At 41.3% G+C, this 21,264-nt stretch overlaps 2 protein-coding genes and 1 non-coding gene across 9 annotated transcripts in view; all 3 read left to right on the forward strand.

Moving 5' to 3' along the window:
* ldlra (low density lipoprotein receptor a) overlaps positions 1-7,487 on the forward strand; it is a 28,497-nt gene extending 21,010 nt beyond the window's left edge. For 2 of the 7 annotated variants that reach the window (XM_038694113.1, XM_038694126.1), the window contains 15 exons: positions 64-444; positions 558-680; positions 786-908; positions 1,054-1,173; positions 1,441-1,566; positions 2,173-2,344; positions 2,434-2,661; positions 2,796-2,914; positions 3,013-3,152; positions 3,319-3,460; positions 3,946-4,083; positions 4,236-4,505; positions 4,795-4,875; positions 5,024-5,187; positions 5,316-6,142. In XM_038694113.1, the coding sequence (XP_038550041.1) occupies positions 64-444; positions 558-680; positions 786-908; positions 1,054-1,173; positions 1,441-1,566; positions 2,173-2,344; positions 2,434-2,661; positions 2,796-2,914; positions 3,013-3,152; positions 3,319-3,460; positions 3,946-4,083; positions 4,236-4,505; positions 4,795-4,875; positions 5,024-5,187; positions 5,316-5,372 (2,384 nt within the window). In that variant the 3' untranslated portion in view covers positions 5,373-6,142. Of the gene's footprint in view, positions 1-63; positions 445-557; positions 909-1,053; positions 1,174-1,440; positions 1,567-2,172; positions 2,345-2,433; positions 2,662-2,795; positions 2,915-3,012; positions 3,153-3,318; positions 3,461-3,945; positions 4,084-4,235; positions 4,506-4,794; positions 4,876-5,023; positions 5,188-5,315 lie in introns of all 7 variants that reach the window. The other 5 variants (XM_038694104.1, XM_038694121.1, XM_038694146.1 and 2 more) reach the window with 3 other exon arrangements.
* Positions 7,488-13,439: 5,952 nt separating this feature from the next.
* On the forward strand, positions 13,440-20,792 carry kri1 (KRI1 homolog). The gene is made up of 18 exons (XM_038694174.1): positions 13,440-13,625; positions 13,766-13,842; positions 13,949-14,051; positions 14,140-14,239; positions 14,411-14,471; positions 14,570-14,619; positions 14,698-14,803; positions 14,905-14,982; positions 15,099-15,208; positions 15,333-15,561; positions 15,744-15,914; positions 17,871-17,943; positions 18,274-18,395; positions 18,521-18,668; positions 18,764-18,894; positions 19,430-19,494; positions 19,577-19,669; positions 19,760-20,792. The coding sequence occupies exons 1-18, from the start codon at positions 13,541-13,543 to the stop codon at positions 20,235-20,237; spliced, it is 2,280 nt and encodes a 759-aa protein (XP_038550102.1). The 5' UTR covers positions 13,440-13,540; the 3' UTR covers positions 20,238-20,792.
* On the forward strand, positions 19,193-19,292 carry LOC119896649. The gene has a single exon (XR_005443266.1). It is a non-coding gene; the product is annotated as a Z30 small nucleolar RNA (small nucleolar RNA).
* Positions 20,793-21,264: the final 472 nt, after the last annotated feature.

The following is a 21,264-nucleotide window of genomic DNA, read 5'->3' on the forward strand; positions in this document are numbered from 1 at the left end:
TGCTCTAAAGTGTTCCTGGTCTTTCATTACTCTCATCGCCCTGTTATATCTCCTCTCTCTTAGCGCCAAAGCAGTGCACAGACACAGAGTTCCGCTGCAGGAACGGACAATGCGTGTCATCCTCCTTCGTGTGTGACGACGAGGCTGACTGTGACGACGGCAGCGACGAGGCCTCCTGCCCGCCCGTCACCTGCAGCGCCACGTCCTTCCAGTGTAACAACACCGTTTGTCTTCCACGCCTGTGGGCCTGCGACGGAGACACCGATTGCTCAGACGGCTCGGACGAGTGGCCCCAGAACTGTGGTACAAAGACACTTGACACTGCTGCCACTAATCACTGCTCATCCCTGGAGTTCCGCTGTGGCAGCGGCGAATGCATCCACGGCAGCTGGAAGTGTGATGGGGGAGCTGACTGCCTCGATCGATCAGATGAAGCTGACTGTGGTAAGTGTGACTAACAAATTCTTCTTTTCCTGTTAATTACATGCTGTCATTAGTTTGTCATCATCTCTTGTACTCATTTCAAATTTCTACTTGTGTTACCTTTATCCCTCTAGCTCGTTCCACCTGCCGTCCTGATGAGTTTGAATGTGGTGATGGCACTTGCATCCATGGGAGCCTCCAGTGCAACCATCAATACGACTGCAAGGACATGAGTGATGAAACTGGCTGTGTCAATGGTATGTATCTCCTGCCTTACCCTTCCTCTCCTGATCGTTACCAGCCAAATGAACTGCAAACTCTCCATCTGTGTCTACAACTGAATCTTTATTTCTCATGCACAGCAACCCACTGTGAGGGCCCAACCAGGTTTAAGTGCCGCAGTGGGGAATGTATTAGCATGGAGAAAGTGTGTAACAAGCGGCGTGACTGCAGGGATTGGTCAGATGAGCCTCTTAGGGAATGTGGTGAGTGCAAGAGGCCTCTCATTCATAAACGTCTGGTTAATTACTACTTTTATGTATTTAATGAGGGTGTCTGCAGCTTGAGAATGCTAATTACTGTACGACCTCAGAATAAAAGACGATAAACCTTTTCTTCTGCCCACTGCAGGCTCTAATGAGTGTCTGTACAACAACGGCGGCTGCTCACATATTTGCAATGACCTGAAGATCGGCTATGAGTGCCTGTGTCCTGCTGGATACCGCCTGGTTGAAAAAAAACGCTGTGAAGGTAACAGACTCCCACAATTAGAAGCACTTCGAATATCAAAGATCAATGTGCTTTTTTCTGTTCTCTTTCAGTTTTCATACTAACGTGAACTTCAGTCAGATTAACAAATGATTGCAAATGATATGTTTACTCTGACGCAAAGTTGTCCGCGTCCATGACTGTGCTGTCAGATAAAGAGGGATCTCGTAATTCTAATGGATACAGTAACTCAGCATTGCTCCTGTGACGGAAAAGCTGATTTCATTTTTTTCTTCATCTTTGAATCAGATATCGATGAGTGTGCCAACCCGGACACCTGCAGCCAGATCTGCATCAACCAGATAGGCAGTTACAAATGCCAATGTGAGGAGGGTTACCAAGTTGACCCGGCAACCAGAGCCTGCAAGGCCATCGGTAAATATCAGCTCTGTGTGTTCTTTCACAGTGTTTGTTGCATTATTATGTAACAATTAGATGTTCAAAGATGATGAATAGTCTTCTGAAATGTTAGTTTTTTATGTTTAAGATTTGAACTCCCTCATTGTTCCAAGTGTCAGGCAGGGCAAGGCTAGGAACTGAAATTTGATTCTCCACGCCTTTTGTGTAAGGAAATACAAACTATAATGAAACTACATCCGTTGTGCACAATTCTTCATTTTTCAAAAGATGATAAAACTGTTTATGGTCATATTTGGGGAAACAGTGTCTAAGCGTCAGGCCTCTGACTGGGGGTTTCACATGGCCTTAGAGGGCCTCAACTTCCCTGGACCTCTGCTAACTTAAGCACGTCATAGCCCTGGAAAGCACGCATACAAACTCTGATACAAGATGGTTTTCACCTTTTTCACAACTCTACATAGCATTAGCTATCAGTTGTTCAGCAGTTTACAACATTCAACATTTGGAAGGACAGAATCAGAAATTGGAAGCTAGTTAGCCTACCTTGCTAAAGTTAGCTTTAAACAAACATTCACAGTAAATTACTAATAAAAAAATAACTTGTCCACTCTAATTTTGTAGGTACAATAGCCTACCTTTTCTTCACCAACCGTCATGAAGTCAGAAAGATGACTTTGGACAAAAGTGAGTACACCAGAGTAATCCCTCGTCTAAAGAACGTTGTGGCTCTCGACATGAACATGGCCACCAAAGAGATCTACTGGTCGGACATCTCTCAAAAGAAGATCTACAGGTGAACAAGAATGAAATCAGAATCTAAGAAAGGTAGTGTTCTTGTTTCTTTTACTCCTGCCTAACGCCAGCTCTTCACTTTTAATCCAGAGCTCAGATGGACTCGGCTGAAGACTCCACTCATCACAGCGTGGTCGTCGGTAATGACATTGATGCTCCTGAAGGCATCGCTTTTGACTGGATCCATGGTAACCTGTACTGGACTGACAGCATTCACAGAACTGTCTCTGTGGTAAATGCTGACGGTAGTCACCGCAAAACTCTCTTCCACCAAGACTTGTCTAAACCCCGCTCTATTGTGGTTGACCCCCACACCAAGTAAGTCAGATAACACAAATAAAAGTACAGTAATGCCTAAATCCTTCCTAGACTAGTCTGTTGTCTTCATTTGTGTACAGTCCAAAGGAATGTATTGATTTAATTTTATTTACAACATATCTATGTCTTCTTAGCTTCATTTACTGGACTGACTGGGGGAACCCCGCTAAGATTGAGAGGGCAGGTCTTAATGGAGGAGACCGCACTGCCCTGGTCTCTGACAACATTGTCTGGCCTAATGGGATTACAATCGGTAAGTATTCTTGTCTCTGGGGTTTCAAGTGTTTTCTTCATGTGAATGCCAAGGGTCACTCTGGTCTGACCTGTTGATCCCCCACCCCATCTCCCCAGACCTGTTGAACCAGCGGCTCTACTGGGTGGACTCTAAGCTGCACACCCTCTCCAGTATCGACGTACAGGGCGGTGCTCGACGCACCCTCATCATTGATGAAAACAAGCTGGCTCACCCGCTGGGACTGACAGTGTTTGAGGTAGATGTTTACCACCTGATAAACTCTGTAACACACCCAGAGCCTGTCAAATACATGCCATAAAGTCCTCACAGTGTAAACAGTAGTATTCCTCAGCACTACTACTCTGTCCCCATTTTCTTAGATGTTCAAGCTTGGCTGTTTTTTGTTTTTTTTGTTCTTCTAGGAAAGAGTGTTCTGGACAGACGTCAGTAACAATGCCATCCTCAGTGCAAACAGGCTGACGGGTGGTGACATCACACCACTTGCGGAGCACCTATCCTCACCAGAAGACATTATTCTTTACCATAACCTCAAACAACCTGCTGGTAAGAGACACCACCATCACATACTGTTGATTGGAAATAAATTGGTTGTGCCACTGTCATTGAGTGCTCATATCAAAATCAGAATCATCCTAACTGGGGTTTTTGGTTTGCATAACAGATCAACATTGGCCAAACATTGTCATTTATTGCCAGTTTGATTTGAGTTTAAAGAAATAGTCTGAAGTTTGTGAAATATCCCTATTTGAGCAAGCAACCGATTAGCTTAGTTTAGCACAAGACTGTTTCCAGCTAATTAGTGAGCTTTAGAGTTGCTGGTAGGATGATTTTGCTACCACTGGAGGCAGGCTAGCTGTTTGCGTATTTCCTAGCTGTGTGCTAAGCTAAGCCGCTGGCTGATTAGCTAAGCTTATTAGCTAACATTTAGCGTACAGACATAATGAGAATGCTTAAGTGCGCTAATAATAGCTTAAAAATATATAAATCACTTAAACTAAACTACAGTTTCATCCTCTTTTCCATTGCAGGAAGAGATTGGTGCCAGGTATCCAGCTGTGAGTTCTTGTGCCTGGCAGCTCCTCAAGTGGGAAGACATCCCCCCAAATATACATGTGTCTGTCCAGATAACATGATGCTAGCGAGGGATATGAGGTCATGTGTACCTGGTATGTATATGATCAAAATGTAAATAAACAGTAGTAGAATAGGGAGAAGAAAATCATAGTGCAATCATTTCTGTCAATACAATCTTTTCTTTGGCTCAAGCTGTCCTGTTTTTAACTCTCACGTCGCCTCCTCTGTTTTTGTACTTTACCAGCTGTGCCAACACCTGCAGCTCCTGTGCAGCCTCAAGTTCCAGCTACCAACTCCCCTCATCGGCCACCAGTGCCAGCCAGCACCACACCTAAGCCCCAGGCCCGCACCACCACAGTGCCCATCATAATCACCAGCACCGCGGCAAAGCCAGTGCCACGCACCACCAAGCCTCCTGTAAGGAGCACCACACCTGAACCAAGAACCCCTTCACCACAGCCGATGAAGCCTAAAATTCTTCAGACCACCACAGAGGCTCCAGTCACTTCTCCAGGCAAGTTGAAGTACCATAATAAGCATTCTTGATAACCGTTTGTAAGACTAACGAAAACCAAACATGGACACAGGGAAAGGATCATGTGACTTTGGAAGTTTCTTGTAATAAATAGTTTCCTGCTGGGACTGTCAGGTCTTAGATATCTCAGTTTTCCACAAGAACTTGAAGGCACCACTAAATAAGCAATTGCAAAACAGTTACCAACTGCTGCATTACCATGTGACACCATGCGTATATGTGTATTGTCATGTATCAACTTATTTTCTCATCTTTACCTTTCCTTCAGATTTCCACCAGGGATTTGCCGCAGCTATACCCGACACTGCCTCCACCACCCCAGTGGCTCTGTATATTGTGTTACCTCTGGGTGAGTTGCTTTGGCAGGAGCAGCAAAGACGGCTTCTTCGCAGAATATACAACTGATTTGAAATAATAACATGTTATAATAATAAGTGTTACCATCAAGTCTCATCTCTCTCTCTCTGTCTCTGTCTCCTTGTGTCTGCCTCATGTAGCGATAATTTGTCTGGTGGCTGTTGGCAGCGTGCTGCTGTGGAGGAACTACAGGCAGAAGAACACCAACACGATTCACTTTGATAACCCCGTCTATCAGAAAACCACTGAGGACCAAGTCCACATTTGGAGGAGCCACAGCCCTGACGGTTACTCCTACCCAAAAGTGAGTCCTTAGTAATGAAATCTGATTGGATTTCTCCTTCAACAACTTAACACATTTTGTTGTAATCGCCCCATACAGGCTACAGTATATGTTGTGTCTGACATCCTTTTTATTTGCTGTCCTATCAGAGACAAGTTGTGAGCTTGGATGAAGAGGCAGTCAATCCAGCCTTCATGGAAAACTGAAAACTAATGTCTGGCAGAGTGGAAAGAAGAGCCTCATTGATGGGCTACCTTGGACATACTTTTGTATTTTTACCTCACTCAGCACAAAGATACGGAAGTCAAAGCCAATATCAGACAAGCTTGAACCACTATATCCTCACAGAAAAACAAGCGCTCTAAAGTGGAATAACCAGGGTGATACTTTTTTTTCCATCACGTTGACAATCCATTCCTCACCAAATCATACCAAATCATCTGACAACTGGAGATCTGTGTCATTGTCAAAGACACATAATGCCTCGTTTTTCATGTAACAGTTTAACTGAGCTCATTTAATGCAACTGATAATTGGGAATTCCCTCCAACTCATATAACGCAGAATTCTACAAATTAGTGTATTTTTGTCTGTTTATGGAACATTATGAAATTTTATTTGGCCACGCTCATGTCTGTATAGTATATATATGGCTAAAGGCAGCTTAGCTCAAAGGCTGGAAGCAGGTAGGCTGGCTCTTTCCAAAGGTAACAAAATCCATTGACCAGCATCACATATATATATTATTGCGTAACTTTCTGGAGTTATTGCAAGTTGGCTGGCAACTCCCTATAAAATGGAGAATTATTTTTGTTTTTGTACATAATAAATAATTGCTTTAGAGGTGCTGGTTGGTTGATTTTGTTACCTTTGGACAGAGTCAGGCTTGCTGTTTACCCTCCACACTTTGTGCTAAGCTAAACCAACTGACTACTGGGTCCATCTACATATTTAATAAACAGACTTGGGACCTGGATCAATCTTTTCATCCAACTCTTGACAAGAAAGTGAATGAGTGTATTTCTCAAAATGTCGTACTGTTCCTTTGATTATGAAGCTGGAGCCAGGAGAAGGTTACCTTAGCATTAAGACTTTTTTACGTTTTGTTTTCTGTGTGGACTACTCAAACAATAAGCATTAGAGTTGCTAGTTGGTAAATTTTGTTACCTTTGGACAAAGCCGAACTCGCTGTTTCTCCTCTTCACACTAAGCTTAGCTAAGCTAAGCTAATCACCGTACGCCTCTAGCTATGAACTCGACACACACGATTGTGGAATCAGTCTTGTCTTCTAACTCAAACTCAAGAAATCTGAACCGGGCTTTTATCCCATGTCAAATACTAACACTAGAGTTGATATAACGTTGAGCATACATTAGGTGAATGTAATACTGAAAAGCATGTACCACTTTAACCAGCGTGACCTCCGTAAGTCTCATAATGATGTGTGCGTGTGTGTGTGTGTGTAATTTTGAGTTTTACACCAGTAGTGGAGTGGAAATATCATCCAAAGGGACCTAAAGACACAGCTATAGTCAGCCTTAAAGGGTACACACTGCACACTGTGTTTATGCCTTATATTGTACACTGTGATAGATTTCAGGTTTCACCCATCACCATATGGTCACAACACAATGTTTTTCAGCAGCTGCCTGAGTCAGCTCCATTCTCCCGATTTTTTTCGACTGTCTGTGCATTGGGAGGCCATCTTCAAATGTTCCCTCCCTATGCCCCTCTTGGGAGGACCAGTGTATTCCTCAAAGACCTCAAAGACCAAAAGCTTTAATGCAACCATGTGTGACCAATGGGGCAGAGTCTAAGGATCTGTACCGTGGCACGTGTATATTTACATCCTCCCTTTGGACCAGAACTTCAACTTACCTTGTTCCAGCATTCCTGACAAAAGAAAGCAATGTGCCCTGTCCTGTTTTTTTAAAAAGCAGCTCTCACCAGTCGGTTGAGCTCATTTATTTTTATTGCCGACAGATGTGTGCCTTTTTAATGACATATTTTGTTCACATGTTCAAGTTGGTGCTATTGAAAAATCAATGTGGTTTTGTTACACTTAACAAAGACGTTCTCGTGATGTCTCTTTGAACGTCAAGAGGCTTTTAGGTAGTAAAAAGTGCTAGTGAAACTGTTCATAAAGTAATTTTACATTCACTGACTAACAGTGCAGGTTAAGCTGTAAATATAATGTTCATAAATGTAAATAATTATTATTTACGGGGTTGTTTTTTTTGGTAATAATATCAGTGTAAGACTTTGTTGTAAACTTTAAACATTTGATGTACATAAATAAATGCTTCTATTTATTATAGAATCACTGCTCCCTGTGGTCAGTTTTTCAAGACTCATGTCTGAATATACTTTGGTGCATAATTTGTTAACAGCCATATCAGGCTATTGACAGTTGATTTAGTTTTAAACTGAAATCTCTTGTGCTCTTTCCCCATGGTTTTCACTTTTTACTTCAAGGGATGGAGCAGCAAAAACAGAAAAGGAATAGAAAACAAAGTTGACTAGACATGTATTAATGAAAGTATGAAAGCTGTTGTGGTGGCAGCCCGGCTGACGGTGAGTGTCCTGGTTTTTCCTCCTTTTTATCAGTTTTCTGCTTTTTCCCTTGGTTTCCTGTTCTCTGCCCGCCTCTCTGTGTTTTCTCCCCCGTGTGCTCTCTCTCCCTCTGCTCCTGAGCCCAGCCAACTACCTGCACCTGCAACCCATCATCCACCTCGTCAGCCTGCCACACCTGCCAGTAATCAACCTCATCCCAGCCTGTATTTCAACCCCGGTTCTCCACACCATCCTTGCTTGATCGTCGTTGCTCCATACCCGGTGCCATCCCCACGTTCAGGCTTTCATGTTTCTTGTTGTTTCACGTTTACCCTGTACCTTGTTGCTGTCTTCCCTAACCTTGTCCCTTTGTCTGTTTTCCTCCCAGGTACACTCACCCTCGTCCTCCGTTCGGCTGGGCTCACCCACTGGCCCACTCCTCTTTGGACTTCCCTCACGGCGTCCTCCCTGTTCCCCCGCCTCTCCACGCTTCCTCGGCCCCTGTGTTCCCCTGCTCTCTGGCCCCCTGTCTCCTTGGTTCCCTGTGCCCGTACTTCCCCAACGTCCTCCTCTCCCTCCAGTCCCTCTCACCCTTTTTCCTCCAATAAACCTCCTCCCTTCTGAGTGCTGCATTTGGGTCCTCTCTGTCCACACACCACACCCCGTAACAAAAGCAAAGGGAAAATAATGTAAAATTTTAATTAGGATATGCCAAATTATGCCATGTACCCCCATAGTCCTATAAGATGAGTTTAAGCGTTGTTCCAAATATGTTCTTATGAACTGATTATAAACTGGATATAAAATAACGCTATTGATCATAGAAAAGTGGAAGTTGTTTCATTTTTTGTTTTTTTTTATTCAGCTGAAATGTCCATGTTTAGGCTGCTTTGTTCAAGTTTTCATTTGTACTACTAGCACAGGAGTGGCAGAAGCTGGACGTTTCAACCATTTATCCAAATACAAAAAGTTACTTACCTAACTTATCCATTAATTATAACTATTTTAACTGTTCATCCATTACTTTTAGAAAACAATGTAAACTTGTCAGCTTCTTTGCTCACAAACTAGTCTTTGTGCATGTAGGCAATGGGCAATTGACTTACTGTAAAATTAATAAAGATCAGCATCACACCAGTTTATAATCCCTTTTGGTGGTCTATTATCCTCATTAACACAAATATCTGGATATATTTTTAATAAAATCATAATTTTAAAGTTGAGTTGGTTGAGTTTAATGTAGGAAATTAGTTGAGCTACAATTGTTCCACATACACCCTCTGGCTGGGAATGTAACAGTTCACATATGTAAGAAAGTTGTTGTTTATTTGAACTTAATGTTCTATTAATTTCAATTTAGCAGAACTTGTGTAAAATGAAATAGTACTACATGAGACGTGGCTGTGATTTGTCAATTTTTCAGAAATGTGTTTACTTTTTTCCTTTAATACTACATGGTGCAAGTAGTATTAAAGTCTTACTTTCCTCCTCTGTGTTGTTATCATGGCGGCTGAAATGCTGGTTAATGTATGTGGCAGATGAGAGGTTTTGAAAAATGTACAGTAGCATATTCCACTGTTTTCATTCAACAGCTTTGGTATGCAGACATGGCAGAAACGTGAGGTGAAGATTTTTTTCTCTCTCTCTGTTTTTTTAAGGGGGCAGCTCTGGGGGCTGTTGTAGCTCTTCTATAGAAAACAAGACATTTTTCCTAGAAAGTCAGGCTGTCACAGCGAAAAGCAGTTTCTTAGAAATTCTCACTGTGACCTTACATACAAGAAAAGTAGTCAGTGTGTGAATATCTGTCCTTTACTTTTATTTATATGCACATAGAAGTAAAACATATAATTCATGGGAGTTGGAAAGTATTTTATGAATACATTGTGAATATAGTCTAAATACATTTAGCTACATGCAGTTTGTTATGTGTTTATTAATGTTTCCCTCTGATTTGCACTTTGAAAAGTTTAAGATCAGGTAAAATGAAAGTAGAGGGTTTCCTGAGAAGACAAACTTTAAGAGGATATGGGTGGATTCTGGAAATATATATTTTAAAATCAAGGAATTTCTCATCCTCTGTGAACAACTTTGATTAAATGTTGTGAGCAGCACCATTGGTCAGAATGTAGTCTGGTGAGTAGGTCAGAGACGGTCCACTGACTGGGACTGGGTGCTTTTGTTTGTGTAGGATCAGGTGAGCAGTAATGCCACATCCAACATCACATGTTTTAAACATCGGGTGAAATTGACTGGAACCTGCTCAGAAATCTCTTTATATATGTATATATGTGTATGAATAATGTGACAATACAAAATGGGATCTCCTATTTGCCATGTTTATTCTACACCAGAATTCAAACAAAGAAGAAACACCCAACTTGCTCTAACTGTGTAAATGTTCATGGATGAAGTTGAGTCAAACACATGTAAAAGTAAATAACTTAAAATGTGTTGCAATCAGATAGGACTGTCTTTAGTGAACTACATGTTCACGCTTTTGATTTCATCTGAACAACATGTCTTCAGCGGTATTTATTCCATTCATCTGTGGAAGTTACTGGAATGATCCAGCCTGCTGAACACGACCTTTGTGGTTGAATTAATGATTAATGGCGTGAAGGGATTCAGACGACAACTTTTCCTTGAAAAACAAATATTTCCTGCAGTCTGTGCAAACAAAAAAAAATTGTGCCGCAGGACTGGGAGACTTTATAATTGCTTTGACAATGAGTGTTAAAAAAGAGGACACATTCACACTGATTGATGATTTAGATTTACTAATAGCCACATGTAGTGTTAAGATTTTCCTCAGCAGGACATGTGAAAGTCGTCAGTCTGGACTGCTTGTTTTCTTATCTGTATGTTTACCCACGTGTGTAGATGTGTCACTGCATCTTTTGACAGCTTGACACTTCATCTCTTCCTCTGCCTTGAACTTTGTGCATGGCATGCCCACTGGTGGGTTTGACCACAGATCAGCAGTGTCACAATGCTGTTTGTTTTCCTCCTCTTCTCTGATAGCTGTCGTGTCGTTGTTGGATAGGAAATGAAGGGAGAGTGGGTGATGAAAAAATAAACTACACAAGACACAAATGTGAATTTAATCAAAATCCTCAAAGCTCAAAAGATTATGTTTCTCCAGAAAACTGCAATTATAATATTAAATAGTTTTTTTTATCCAGATTATTTATTTAGATTTAAGGACTCAAGACACAATAACTATTTATACCATGTAATACAATAATATATCTTATATATGGGATAATAGCATGCATAAATATCTTGGCTACAGCTATATGTAGAAATTGTATTTGTCTAATTTGTCTTAATTTGTGGTAGTTAATGGTTTTGCCATTTAAAAAAAATAAAGATCTAGACCCATAATTAATCAAAGATATTTAACTAACTATATCACACTTGGTGGTTTTATAGAAAAGTCAAGCTAAAGCATGATTGAGCGTTACAGCTGCTAGCTTAGCTGTTTTTTGCACATGTAACATCGTTGTTAGCATACATTTGCCATTTTTTCCACACTGTTTCCACATTTTTTTGACACTGTGGAAGATTGTTAATATATAAACAAAATACCAGAGGGCCTAACACTGATCCCTGAGGCACACCCCATCGTTTACCTCATGCTACTGCATCATTAGCTTTAACACACTGCATCCTGACCATGATCCTGACACATACACTCATGCTATAGATGAAAAATAATATTTAAGACAAATACAAAAATACAACACCTACTATTTTGTGTGCTCTATTAGCTGTAAGGTATGTATCTGGTAGCTGGAAGCTGGTAGCAAAAGTGCGCAAACGATAACTGCTTGTGTAAGTTATTCAGTGATTTTGTGTGCATCTATTGAAAGTAACCTACTGGTAGGGTGCCAGTGGGTCTATAATTACTGGCTTCGTGACAATGAAGTGTTTTCAGACTTTTAGTTTCCAACAGCAGGATTTTAGAGGGACATTAAAAGGTAATGGGATGGACCTTACTCCTCTTGTTTCATCATATGCCTCACACCAGAGACATCTGATCAATATTCAGTGCCTGAATCAGGTCAAGCTTTGTGTTTATCTTCTGGATCATATTATTATATTTCATGTGACAGTCTTGATGTATTTGGCCTGTGCTCGGCTCTCATGAGACATTCTGTGTCATGACAGGTTTATTCTGGAAACTCTTCCAACAGATCTTGCTCTGATGGGACATGACGTCATACTGTTCAGTCTCATCAGTAACACAGCATCGACCCCTCAGCTCTTCCCACATCAAGTAAACATCCTCTCCAGTAATATGGGGAAAACAAAGTGCCCTGTCCGATAAGTGATTCTGAAAACAGAGTCTGAGTTAGCCTACATTGTTTTGTGGGAAATGTTATTTACTGTAGACTACATGGAGGTGACTGACTGATAAACACTGTCACAACCTGTCAAAGGGAGGGGGGACAAAAAGGAGATGACACCATGTAACTTGTAACTAACGATTTATTTAACAAAATATACAATATCGGATAAAGTATGTAAATTGGTAACATAATAGTTTTTTGATTGTCTGCATGTGTGTACAGTGAATTGTAATGAACAAAGCAACTAAACACAAAGAGAACCTCACCCAAAACCATTTGTCCAGGGAGAGTGACTGACTCCACCAGTGTATATAGCTATAGGGCAGCAGGTGATAACCAGTGAGGCCTGGCCTCACTCCTAAAAACAGACTGTTTTACTACCACTTTGTTTCAGTTTATGACTGATGACTTTTTTTTTAAGTAAATGAAGTAGAAATAACACACTTAATACACTATATTTAAGTGGTTTTTTTTTGTTAAATGTCTGTTTTTTAATGGTGAAGTTGTTGTATATACTGTTCTCAGCATAGCATTTTTAGTGTTTACTTGTAAAAAAACAATGATTAATTTTTAAAAGGAAACATGAGTGTATATGTCTGCATATTTTCATATAGCTGATGCTAGATCAGCATGAGCACTTTTGAGAGTTGAGTTCTTTAAAATTTTCAAAGATACCTTAAAGTTACAGGTCATCTCTCTGTAAGGTGAGCTTCATTCTTAACCATGTTCTTAACACAGCGTGCCTTTTGTCTTTTCTGAGCGGACATTTGTGTTTATTTGGCAAATTCTCAGATAACAATTCTAATAGTTCTTAATTAGGTTGGTGGCAGGTGCACTGGAAAGATCAAGACAAGTGAAACAGTGGTATGCTGGCTGCTAATTGAATGAAAAGTAAAACGATTCTAAGTTGACTTTCTTAAGATGTCCAATATGTGGGTGTTTGTTATGTTGGGAGTTACAAACCTTTGAATGTCACTGCAGTCGCTGTGCTATATGTAGCTTTGTGTTCATCACTGCCCATTTCTGTCACTAAACACTATCATTATTTTAGTATTTAGTACATAGTATTTACTAGATCATATATTATAATATTAAATAGAGAAATGAAAGACAAATACATATTAAAACATTTAATAATAACATTTTATTAAAAGTGGAAAACAAAGTTAGTTACCAAAAATGTTCTGAATATAAGTGAATAAAAATTGTTCCCTATAAAATTAGAAATTAAAAAACATAACCTAGAGATTAGCTTCTGTCTGTCACAGTAATAGCAGCAGCAACATTTACTAAAAATCACATTTTGATTTGGGGAAATTGGCATTACTGCGCCCCCTGATGGACACTTTATGTAATCTGTCCTGTGCACCGGAAACCACGTGGTTCAGCTTCTCACATGCTGGAATGACTTCCCTTCACCAGAGTGTAGTTTTAATTACAGCTTAAAGGTATCTCCTTTATTAAAACCATGTCAGGCAAGTCGGAATTGAAAATCAACTGCCGGTTCGCGCAGAAATATGAGAAATACCGACAGAAAGAAGAGCTACAGAGACGTAAGTTAAGTTGTCACTGCTGGCTAACGATGGCTAAACTCCCAGGCTAACCATCCAGCGTGGGAGCGTGATAGCGTTAGCAGGCTTTAAGTTGTTTCGTACGACGCTGTGTTATTTATAATATCTGTGTTGTTGTGCAGTGAAAGACCGATACGGAGACCGAGAGGATGAGAGTGGCTCCGAGTCGTCTGAGTCCAGCTCTGGTGACAGTGAAGTGGTTAGCATCGCTGCTTCTTCTCTTTCACACCATCATAACAGATGAGTTAACGGTGTTTCAGTAACGTGCACAGGTTGTCTCACTTTTCATTTCCCCCCCTCCCCAGGATCTGGACCCTGAGGTTGAAAGGGATTTTTACAGAACATTGTCTCTGCTGAAGAAGAAAGACCCCAAGATCTATCAGACAGATGCCAAGTTCTACTCAGAAGGTGATTTAAGCACGCTCATCGGTGTTGCTTTCACAAACTCTGGGGAATTTTTTTGTTTATTAACAAGAGATCGGACTCTCGCTTTCAGGTGCATCCACCAGTAAGGAGAAGCCTTCAACCTCGAAGAACGCAGTGAAGCCCATGTATCTCAAGGACTATGAGCGCAAAGTGATACTGGAAAAGGAAGGGTGAGCGAGCTGCTGATGTGCCTCCATTCTTGTTTGAGATATCAGCAATTTATTAATTTCGGCAGCATTGTTTGCATATAACCTACATTGTGGTATCATTGTCGCATACATCTGGCGCAATTTAAAGAATACAGGCTCTGATCTTTTTATTTATTTTTTTTTATTTTACAGCAAATATGAGGATGATGATGACAGTGATGATGATGATGAGGCTGCCGCCAAGAGAATAGAGGTAGTTACCGCGTTATGAAATAATTTGTATCCCTCTGGAATATGAAGAGATTGACTCATGACAGATGGGTTATTAATCATCATTGTTTGCTTTCAAAGAGAGCTGCCTCTCCGAGCTACATTCAGGAGCAGAGGGAGCTGAAGGCAAGGTGAGACTCAAACAATCTGACGGTGTCCGGCAAAATACCTCGCACACTGTTTATGGAAAACAAAACCTCTCTCTTCAGCTTCCGTCAGTTCATCCAGGACAGCGATGATGACGACGATGAGGGCAGCGAGAGAGGTGAAAGATCCGAGCTGCTGACCAGGAGGGTCAAAACGCAGGAAGAGAAGGTAAGTAGCTGCCGCCAGTGGCTTCCCATCTTGAAATAGAGACAAAGCAGTACAGGTCAGAAGAAACGTCTTACTACTAATAATTCTGTATCTGTTTGTAGGATAAAGAAGAGGCGGACTATGTGGAATGGCTGAAAGGCCAGGCTGAGCTCGAGGGTCCAGAGGACGTGAAGGACATGGTGAGTGAAATATACAGGAGAGGGTGTGAGAAAGCAATTCATTGTGGCTGTAAAAAAAAAAAAAACAGATAAAGGCTTGTGTTTAACTTGCTTAGTAATCAGACTGGTTTGTGCAGAAATACCTTCGGGACTACTGGAATGACCCAGAGTTGGATGAGAAGGAGCGTTTCCTGAGAGACTATGTCCTTAACAAGGGCTACCTAGATGATGATCATGACGACGAACGGTATGTTGCCACCTGTGTGGATGTTTGGTTTTCCTAGTGAGCTGTTCAGTGAAGGGAACATAAAGTACTCATATGCAGCCAAATGGCAACAAGTAAAGTAAATAAATGCTCCTGACTCATTAAGGATCCCGACCTACGATGAGCTGGTCCAGGATGACGTGGAGGACTCTGAAGAGGAAGGGGAGACTTTCTTGGAGCGGCAGGCAGAGTTTGAGAGAAGCTACAACTTCCGCTTTGAAGAGCCCGATGCTCAGCAGATCAAGACCTACCCCCGCAGCATCGCGACGTCGGTGCGCTCCAAAGACGACAGCAGAAAACGCAAAAGGCAGGAAGTGAAAGAAAGAAAGGAAAAGGTGTGTATCATGAGGGGGGAAAAAAGTAACCTAACCACACCTTATCCCTCAGTAATCACCTGTGCTCTCTCTTGGTCTCCGAATTAAATCATAGTATGCCTTCATTCATTAGCTCATGTTAAACAACCTTCTCCCAATGTCTCTGCTTTGCCTTTGCTCCCTTTTCCCAACTCCTCTTTCAGGAGAAAGCACAGAAGCAGGAGCAGCTGAAGCAGCTGAAGAACTTGAAGCGAAATGAGATCATGGAGAAGCTGAAGAGGCTTCAGGAGCTGACGGGCAACGAGCAGCTCGCTTTTAGTGAAGTCGACCTGGAGGGAGAATTTGATCCACAACAGCACGACCAGCTCATGCAGGTGGGTGCGTGCACACACACACACACAGTCTCAGTTTTTCTGCATGAATGTGTGTTTGCATGCTCACTTTATTGACAGATAGCTAAACCCCCACCGCAAATCAGTGATTATCATGTTATAGGCCAGGAATCGCAATTTTTTTTTTGCAGTGGAAAATGTGTCTGTAGGTTCAAACTTACTTTTTTAAACACTTTTTTACATTAAAAAAAATCTTGCTCCCGAGGAGGTTAGCTTCACAGCATCAGTTGCAAGGGTTTTTGCTCGAAGGTTTATCTGATCTCAGTCTCTGAAACAGAAAACCCAGAGATTTTCCCCCTCATCTCTCAACATGCTCAACATACTCAGAGTTTTCACTAAAACAGGGCCCTGGCCTGTCGAGCTTTGTTGGAGCAGGGTCCATGGAGCTGCAGTAATAGACACTCTGAATTTAAAAGATTTTGAGGCTGCTGTAATACTGTTTTTGCCTTTAGAAAACTCAAAACACAAGAGCAAAAGTATCATGAATTGTGTGTGTCTGCCTCAAAGTAAACTACAATCGTTTGCATGTCCGGCTAACTAGCTACCCTGTGTTACGTCCAAAGCCCATATAATTACAGTATACATCAGGAAGAAAGCCCTGTTTAGGACTACAGAGCCACTGTGTGAAAGCCGGGGTCCTGGATGCAATCATGAGTTTAGGTTAACGTTAACGGCGCTGTCCTGTGGCCTGTACTATGAAGCGGGGTAATGGCTTGTCCAGGTAACTCTGTGACGTCGGGTGTAACTTCCCGATTAACCCGTACTACGAAAGATGGGTAGGTGTTACCAGAGGTCTGTTTCCATGGCAATTAACGCTGCATCACTAAACTGTTGTGGAAAAACTCTGCATGGTCGAACACATCCCTTTTATGCGAACGCGCACCAACTCCAATTAAGTTAACATGGACTCAACTAACCAACCAATCTTATCCACCTTCGTAGTACCGTTTAACTCCAGTGTAGGCGGTCAGAGTTTGTGAACCCTGAGTTAACTCTGAGTAGATTGAACTCCCTTCGTACAGGCAGTGTAAACAGTGACGCGACCTCAGCCCAATGTTACCCAAGATAGCGTTAACATATGCCAAACACATCTGTTAGTCCAAGTCCTAAAAGCATTTCCTCTTGTAACAGTAAAAGTGACACATAGAAAAGTATAAATCTTACATCTTGGTTAACTGTATTTAAGTACTTTAGATTTACTAGCTCTCCACTTCAAAACAAGAACAAAGATGTTTCCATTTTGTCAGCATGGGTCATCAACTGATGAGGATGCTGACTTTTCCCCTGGGACATTTAGATTTAGTGTGATATGTGTGGAGCCAGCAAGGGAATATTTAACAACTCTTTTACATGGTTCTGCTTTGAAAACAAGTCAGCCTGAAACATTAAAAAGCCAGCTGGAGATGCATTTTCAATCAAATCATGAAGGTATTGTTAGCTTAATTAGCTAATAAAATCAAAAAAGCTAAAAGCTAATGAAAATGAACAGCTTTTAAAATCAGCCAGCAACAGTTGTTGTTTAATTTAAACACTTGGGCCAATTAATGTCTGAATGACGGCTGCCTCCATCTGTCTCCAGCTCACACGGGTGTATTGTGTTTGGCTAATTAGACTTGTCAGGAATATGTGCACACTTGTGCGCATCAGTTTGTCTGAGAGGCGTGTTGGCTTAGGGCTGTTCCCTTCTTTCACCACAGCAATGATAATTGAAGTTGATTTAGCGCAAGACCACCCAACTCACACAGGTGCACTGTGTTTGGCTAATTCTCAGGAAGGTTAGTGTGGATAAGTTGAGGTTCTGCTTACCCCAGCCAACATACCTGTTGGTTGATAAAGCTACTACTACCTGTCCTTTACCAAGAGAGCACACTCAGTTGTTCTTTTTCTAGTAGCATTTAGACTCCTCATCAGTGACATTTTGTTTTTTCTTGTTTGTAGAAATTCTTTGGAGATGAATACTATGGAAATGAAGAAGAAGAGAAGCCTCAGTTTGATGATGAAGAACTTGAAGGTAAGTCTGTTTTCTTGTAACCTTCATGTTTCTTTTGAACGCAGTAGTAATTCCATCCCCTTCAGCCTGCTGCAGATGGCACTTAAGGACAACTTAAAGGATATCCAAACCTCATGTAGATTTAGTCGTTTAGAAGTATCGTCTTGAAGTTTGCAAAGAATCATGCAGAGGATTTGAATAATCATAACAAGAACAACAATCTGTGTGTGTGTGTGTGTGTGTGTTTCACTTCCAAGGGGTAGACGGCCAAGTTTGAAAGAAAATGAGTTCATTGCATTAATGTAACATACAGTTGGAAGTTAATCATGGCTTTGTGTGTGTGCGTGACAGAACACTGGAACTGGGACACATGGACAGGAGAGGAACAAGAGGACTACGGTGAAGAGGAAGGAGAGTATGATGGAGAGGAGTATGACGCCTCTGGGCCACACTGCGACGATGAGAACTTCATTGTTAGTTGACTCATTTTTACCAAAAGCATTTTATCTTCTGCAGGGTGCAGAGATCGGCTGGATCTTTTGTTAGATTTTGTACTTGTAAAGAGACTCCCTCACCAAAAGTCATACTGTTGAAACAGATGGATGCAGACTATGACCCCAACCAGCAGACCGCCTCCAAGAAGAAAAAGAGGATGAAGAAAGAGGATATGCCACAAATGGGCAAAAAGAGAAAAAAGTCTCACTTTGCAGAGGTCATCACCAAAAACAAGCCAGTCTTTGATCCACGTAAGTGTCAGTAAACCTGCTGTTGGAAAAATAACTGTCCTGGCAATCCTGATGTGCAGTGTCATAGTTCTCTAACTGCAGGCTGTTTGTCTTAGAGGAGAAAAGCTTTGAGCAGTACTTGGATGAGTACTATAAACTGGACTATGAGGACATCATAGATGACCTCCCATGCAGGTTCCGCTATAGGCAGGTCTTACCCAACGACTTCGGCCTGACCACTGATGAGGTGAGAACGGCAGCACTCAAACTCCAAATAATGAACTGTTCACTAAATCCCGCCGCCCCTCCTCTTGTTACAGTTGTTACTCCTGTCATACTTTCCTTTCTCACTGAATCTTGGCGATTAACCATAGACTGTATATAAGAGATAAACCCAAAGCGTCTCAGACCTTCCATGCCCTGTTAAGGTTGTGAAGCTATGATTGGACAATTGCTTTTCTGGGGGAGGGGTTTAGCAAATGGTCAGTTATACAGTTTAACTGAGAAAATGGCTGTTTGGGCTGAGTGGACGTTGGTTAATAATGCTGCAGTGATGAGTCTTGAGGTGACTGATCTGGTATTGCTTTTCCTCCGGGGAGAGCTCTGACCAGAGAATGATCTCAGTTTAATCTTCTCTCTGAGCAGACCACACAGTGACTAGCTAAAGCAGCAGCAACAAATGTGAAATGTGTTTGCTTAAACACTTTAGTCTACTCCAGGCAAAAATGGGCCAAATGTGATAACAGTTGTTTTGAACTAATGAAGATTCTGGTTCTTTTTAGATTTTAAATGCTAATGATAAGGAGCTGAACCACTGGTGCTCTCTGAAGAAGACGTGCATGTTCAGGTACTGGCTCTGTCCTTCATGTTAAAGTGTTACACCTGTCGTGTCAGAATTTCCTACACTTTGATAATTTTCTTGTTCTCAGGTCGGACAAGGAAGAGATGAGTGACTTGAAGAACTATAAAATCAAGGCTCAGAATGAAAAGAAGAAAAGAGAAATCCTGAGCTCTGTATATGAGTAAGTAACACAGTGCACACATCTGCTGGACTGATAAGCCCCTATTACTGTAGCAGTGTGTAACCATATTTATCTGAATTTAATCTACAGGGAAGATAAAGAGGGGACAGAGTATAAGACCAAGGTGGGGAAGAAACGAAGAGATCGTCTGAAGAACGCTGACAAACAAGACACAGGAGCAGAGCATGGTGATGCCGCTTCCATTATGGAGTCTACAGAAGACGCACTCGGCCAAGATCTCAGAGAGGCAGGGGACGAGGAAGATTTTCTGATACCCAAGAAGATGAAGCAGGAAGAGCAGCCCCAGACAGTGGTTACGGCTGAGGCGGCAGCAGAAAAGGCTGCGGTGACAAACAGGACTGAGAGGCCGAAATGGTCCAAGAAGAAGCGCAATCCTTCAGGAGGACGCCTCGTGTCAGGATCCCTCGGGGTGAAAATCGGCGGCCGGGAGTTCAGTAGACAGAGACTGAAGGCCTATGGTCTGAACCCCAAGAGACTGTTCTTCAGACAGCTCGGCAGGCAGAAACGAAAATCACAGGAGAAGGGGAAGCAGAAAAACAAGGAGTGATTAATGCCTGGCACTGAGCCACCAGCTTAGATAACTGCAGTACAATCTGTTGGTTGTTTTTTTTTTTCAGTGGTATAAATTACAATATGAGTTCATCTCAGTGTTTTATTGCCTCACATTGACCCCTTTTTGATGTAGACAATGTTTTAAATGGCCTCACATTTTGAATTTTACCTGTAAATGTTTATACTGAGTATTAAGATTATGGGGTTGATAGGAAATTGAATACTTCTCGCTACATATTGTGCTTAGATTTTGCAAAAAAAATAACATTCAGTTTTTTTAAGGTCACTTCTAACTAAATTTATAGGCACAATAACTGAACACATCCTTCCACAACATATTCAAACAGATGTGAACTGTATATAACAGTTTGAACCAGATAGATGAAAGCATACACTCGGGACAGTACATGCTATGTGTGGACTCAAGTAGTAAAGCAGATCAGGAACTCTGTATTTTTAGTTTGATTTCAGTGCAGAAATAAATTTGTGTGGATAAAATACCTTAACTGCACGTGTGTCTGGCCTACATTAAACATTTCAGTTGATTGAATAAGTTTCATTCATCTGTATCTTAATCTAGTGCTTAATATATTAAAACTGGTAGGATATTCAGCATGCTACCAAATTTAAAGGAAAGTATATTAAATGTCAAAAGACATGGTGGTTCACCCTAAGAGATTACATCACTTCCCTGGAAGGGGAAACAAACTAATAATGGTACTGCTGGCTTGTTTGCAACTGCTACATTTAGCATCAAGAGTATAACCCATAATTTATGGATACATCGCTTTAAAATATAGAAATGTTAGCCTTAAAAGGTAGATGTCAATGTGGCTGAAAAATACATGGCCTCTAAAAAGAGATTCTTATGCAGTTATTGTATTGTATGCTTCATTGCTTGATCTCTATTTAAAAGCCAGTAACTTGTAGATCATATAAACTGGATTGGTTTATGCGTTTTCAGTCTATGGTTATACTATACATAATGAAACCACAGAAGTGTTTAAAGGAGCATTTCTCCC

This window comes from Micropterus salmoides, unplaced genomic scaffold, assembly GCF_014851395.1.
Source record: "Micropterus salmoides isolate LMB-PRFRI ecotype aquatic unplaced genomic scaffold, ASM1485139v1 Ms_hic_scaffold_10, whole genome shotgun sequence".
Lineage (NCBI taxonomy): Eukaryota > Metazoa > Chordata > Actinopteri > Centrarchiformes > Centrarchidae > Micropterus > Micropterus salmoides.

Bases quoted from the DNA above. Each gene is read 5' to 3' on its own strand.
- kri1 (XM_038694174.1), top strand. From the start codon at position 13,541: ATGTCAGGCAAGTCGGAATTGAAAATCAACTGCCGGTTCGCGCAGAAA. The intron at 13,626-13,765 runs GTAAGTTAAGTT...GTTGTTGTGCAG, and splicing joins GAAAGAAGAGCTACAGAGAC to TGAAAGACCGATACGGAGAC. The intron at 19,670-19,759 runs GTAAGTAACACA...TTTAATCTACAG, and splicing joins ATCCTGAGCTCTGTATATGA to GGAAGATAAAGAGGGGACAG.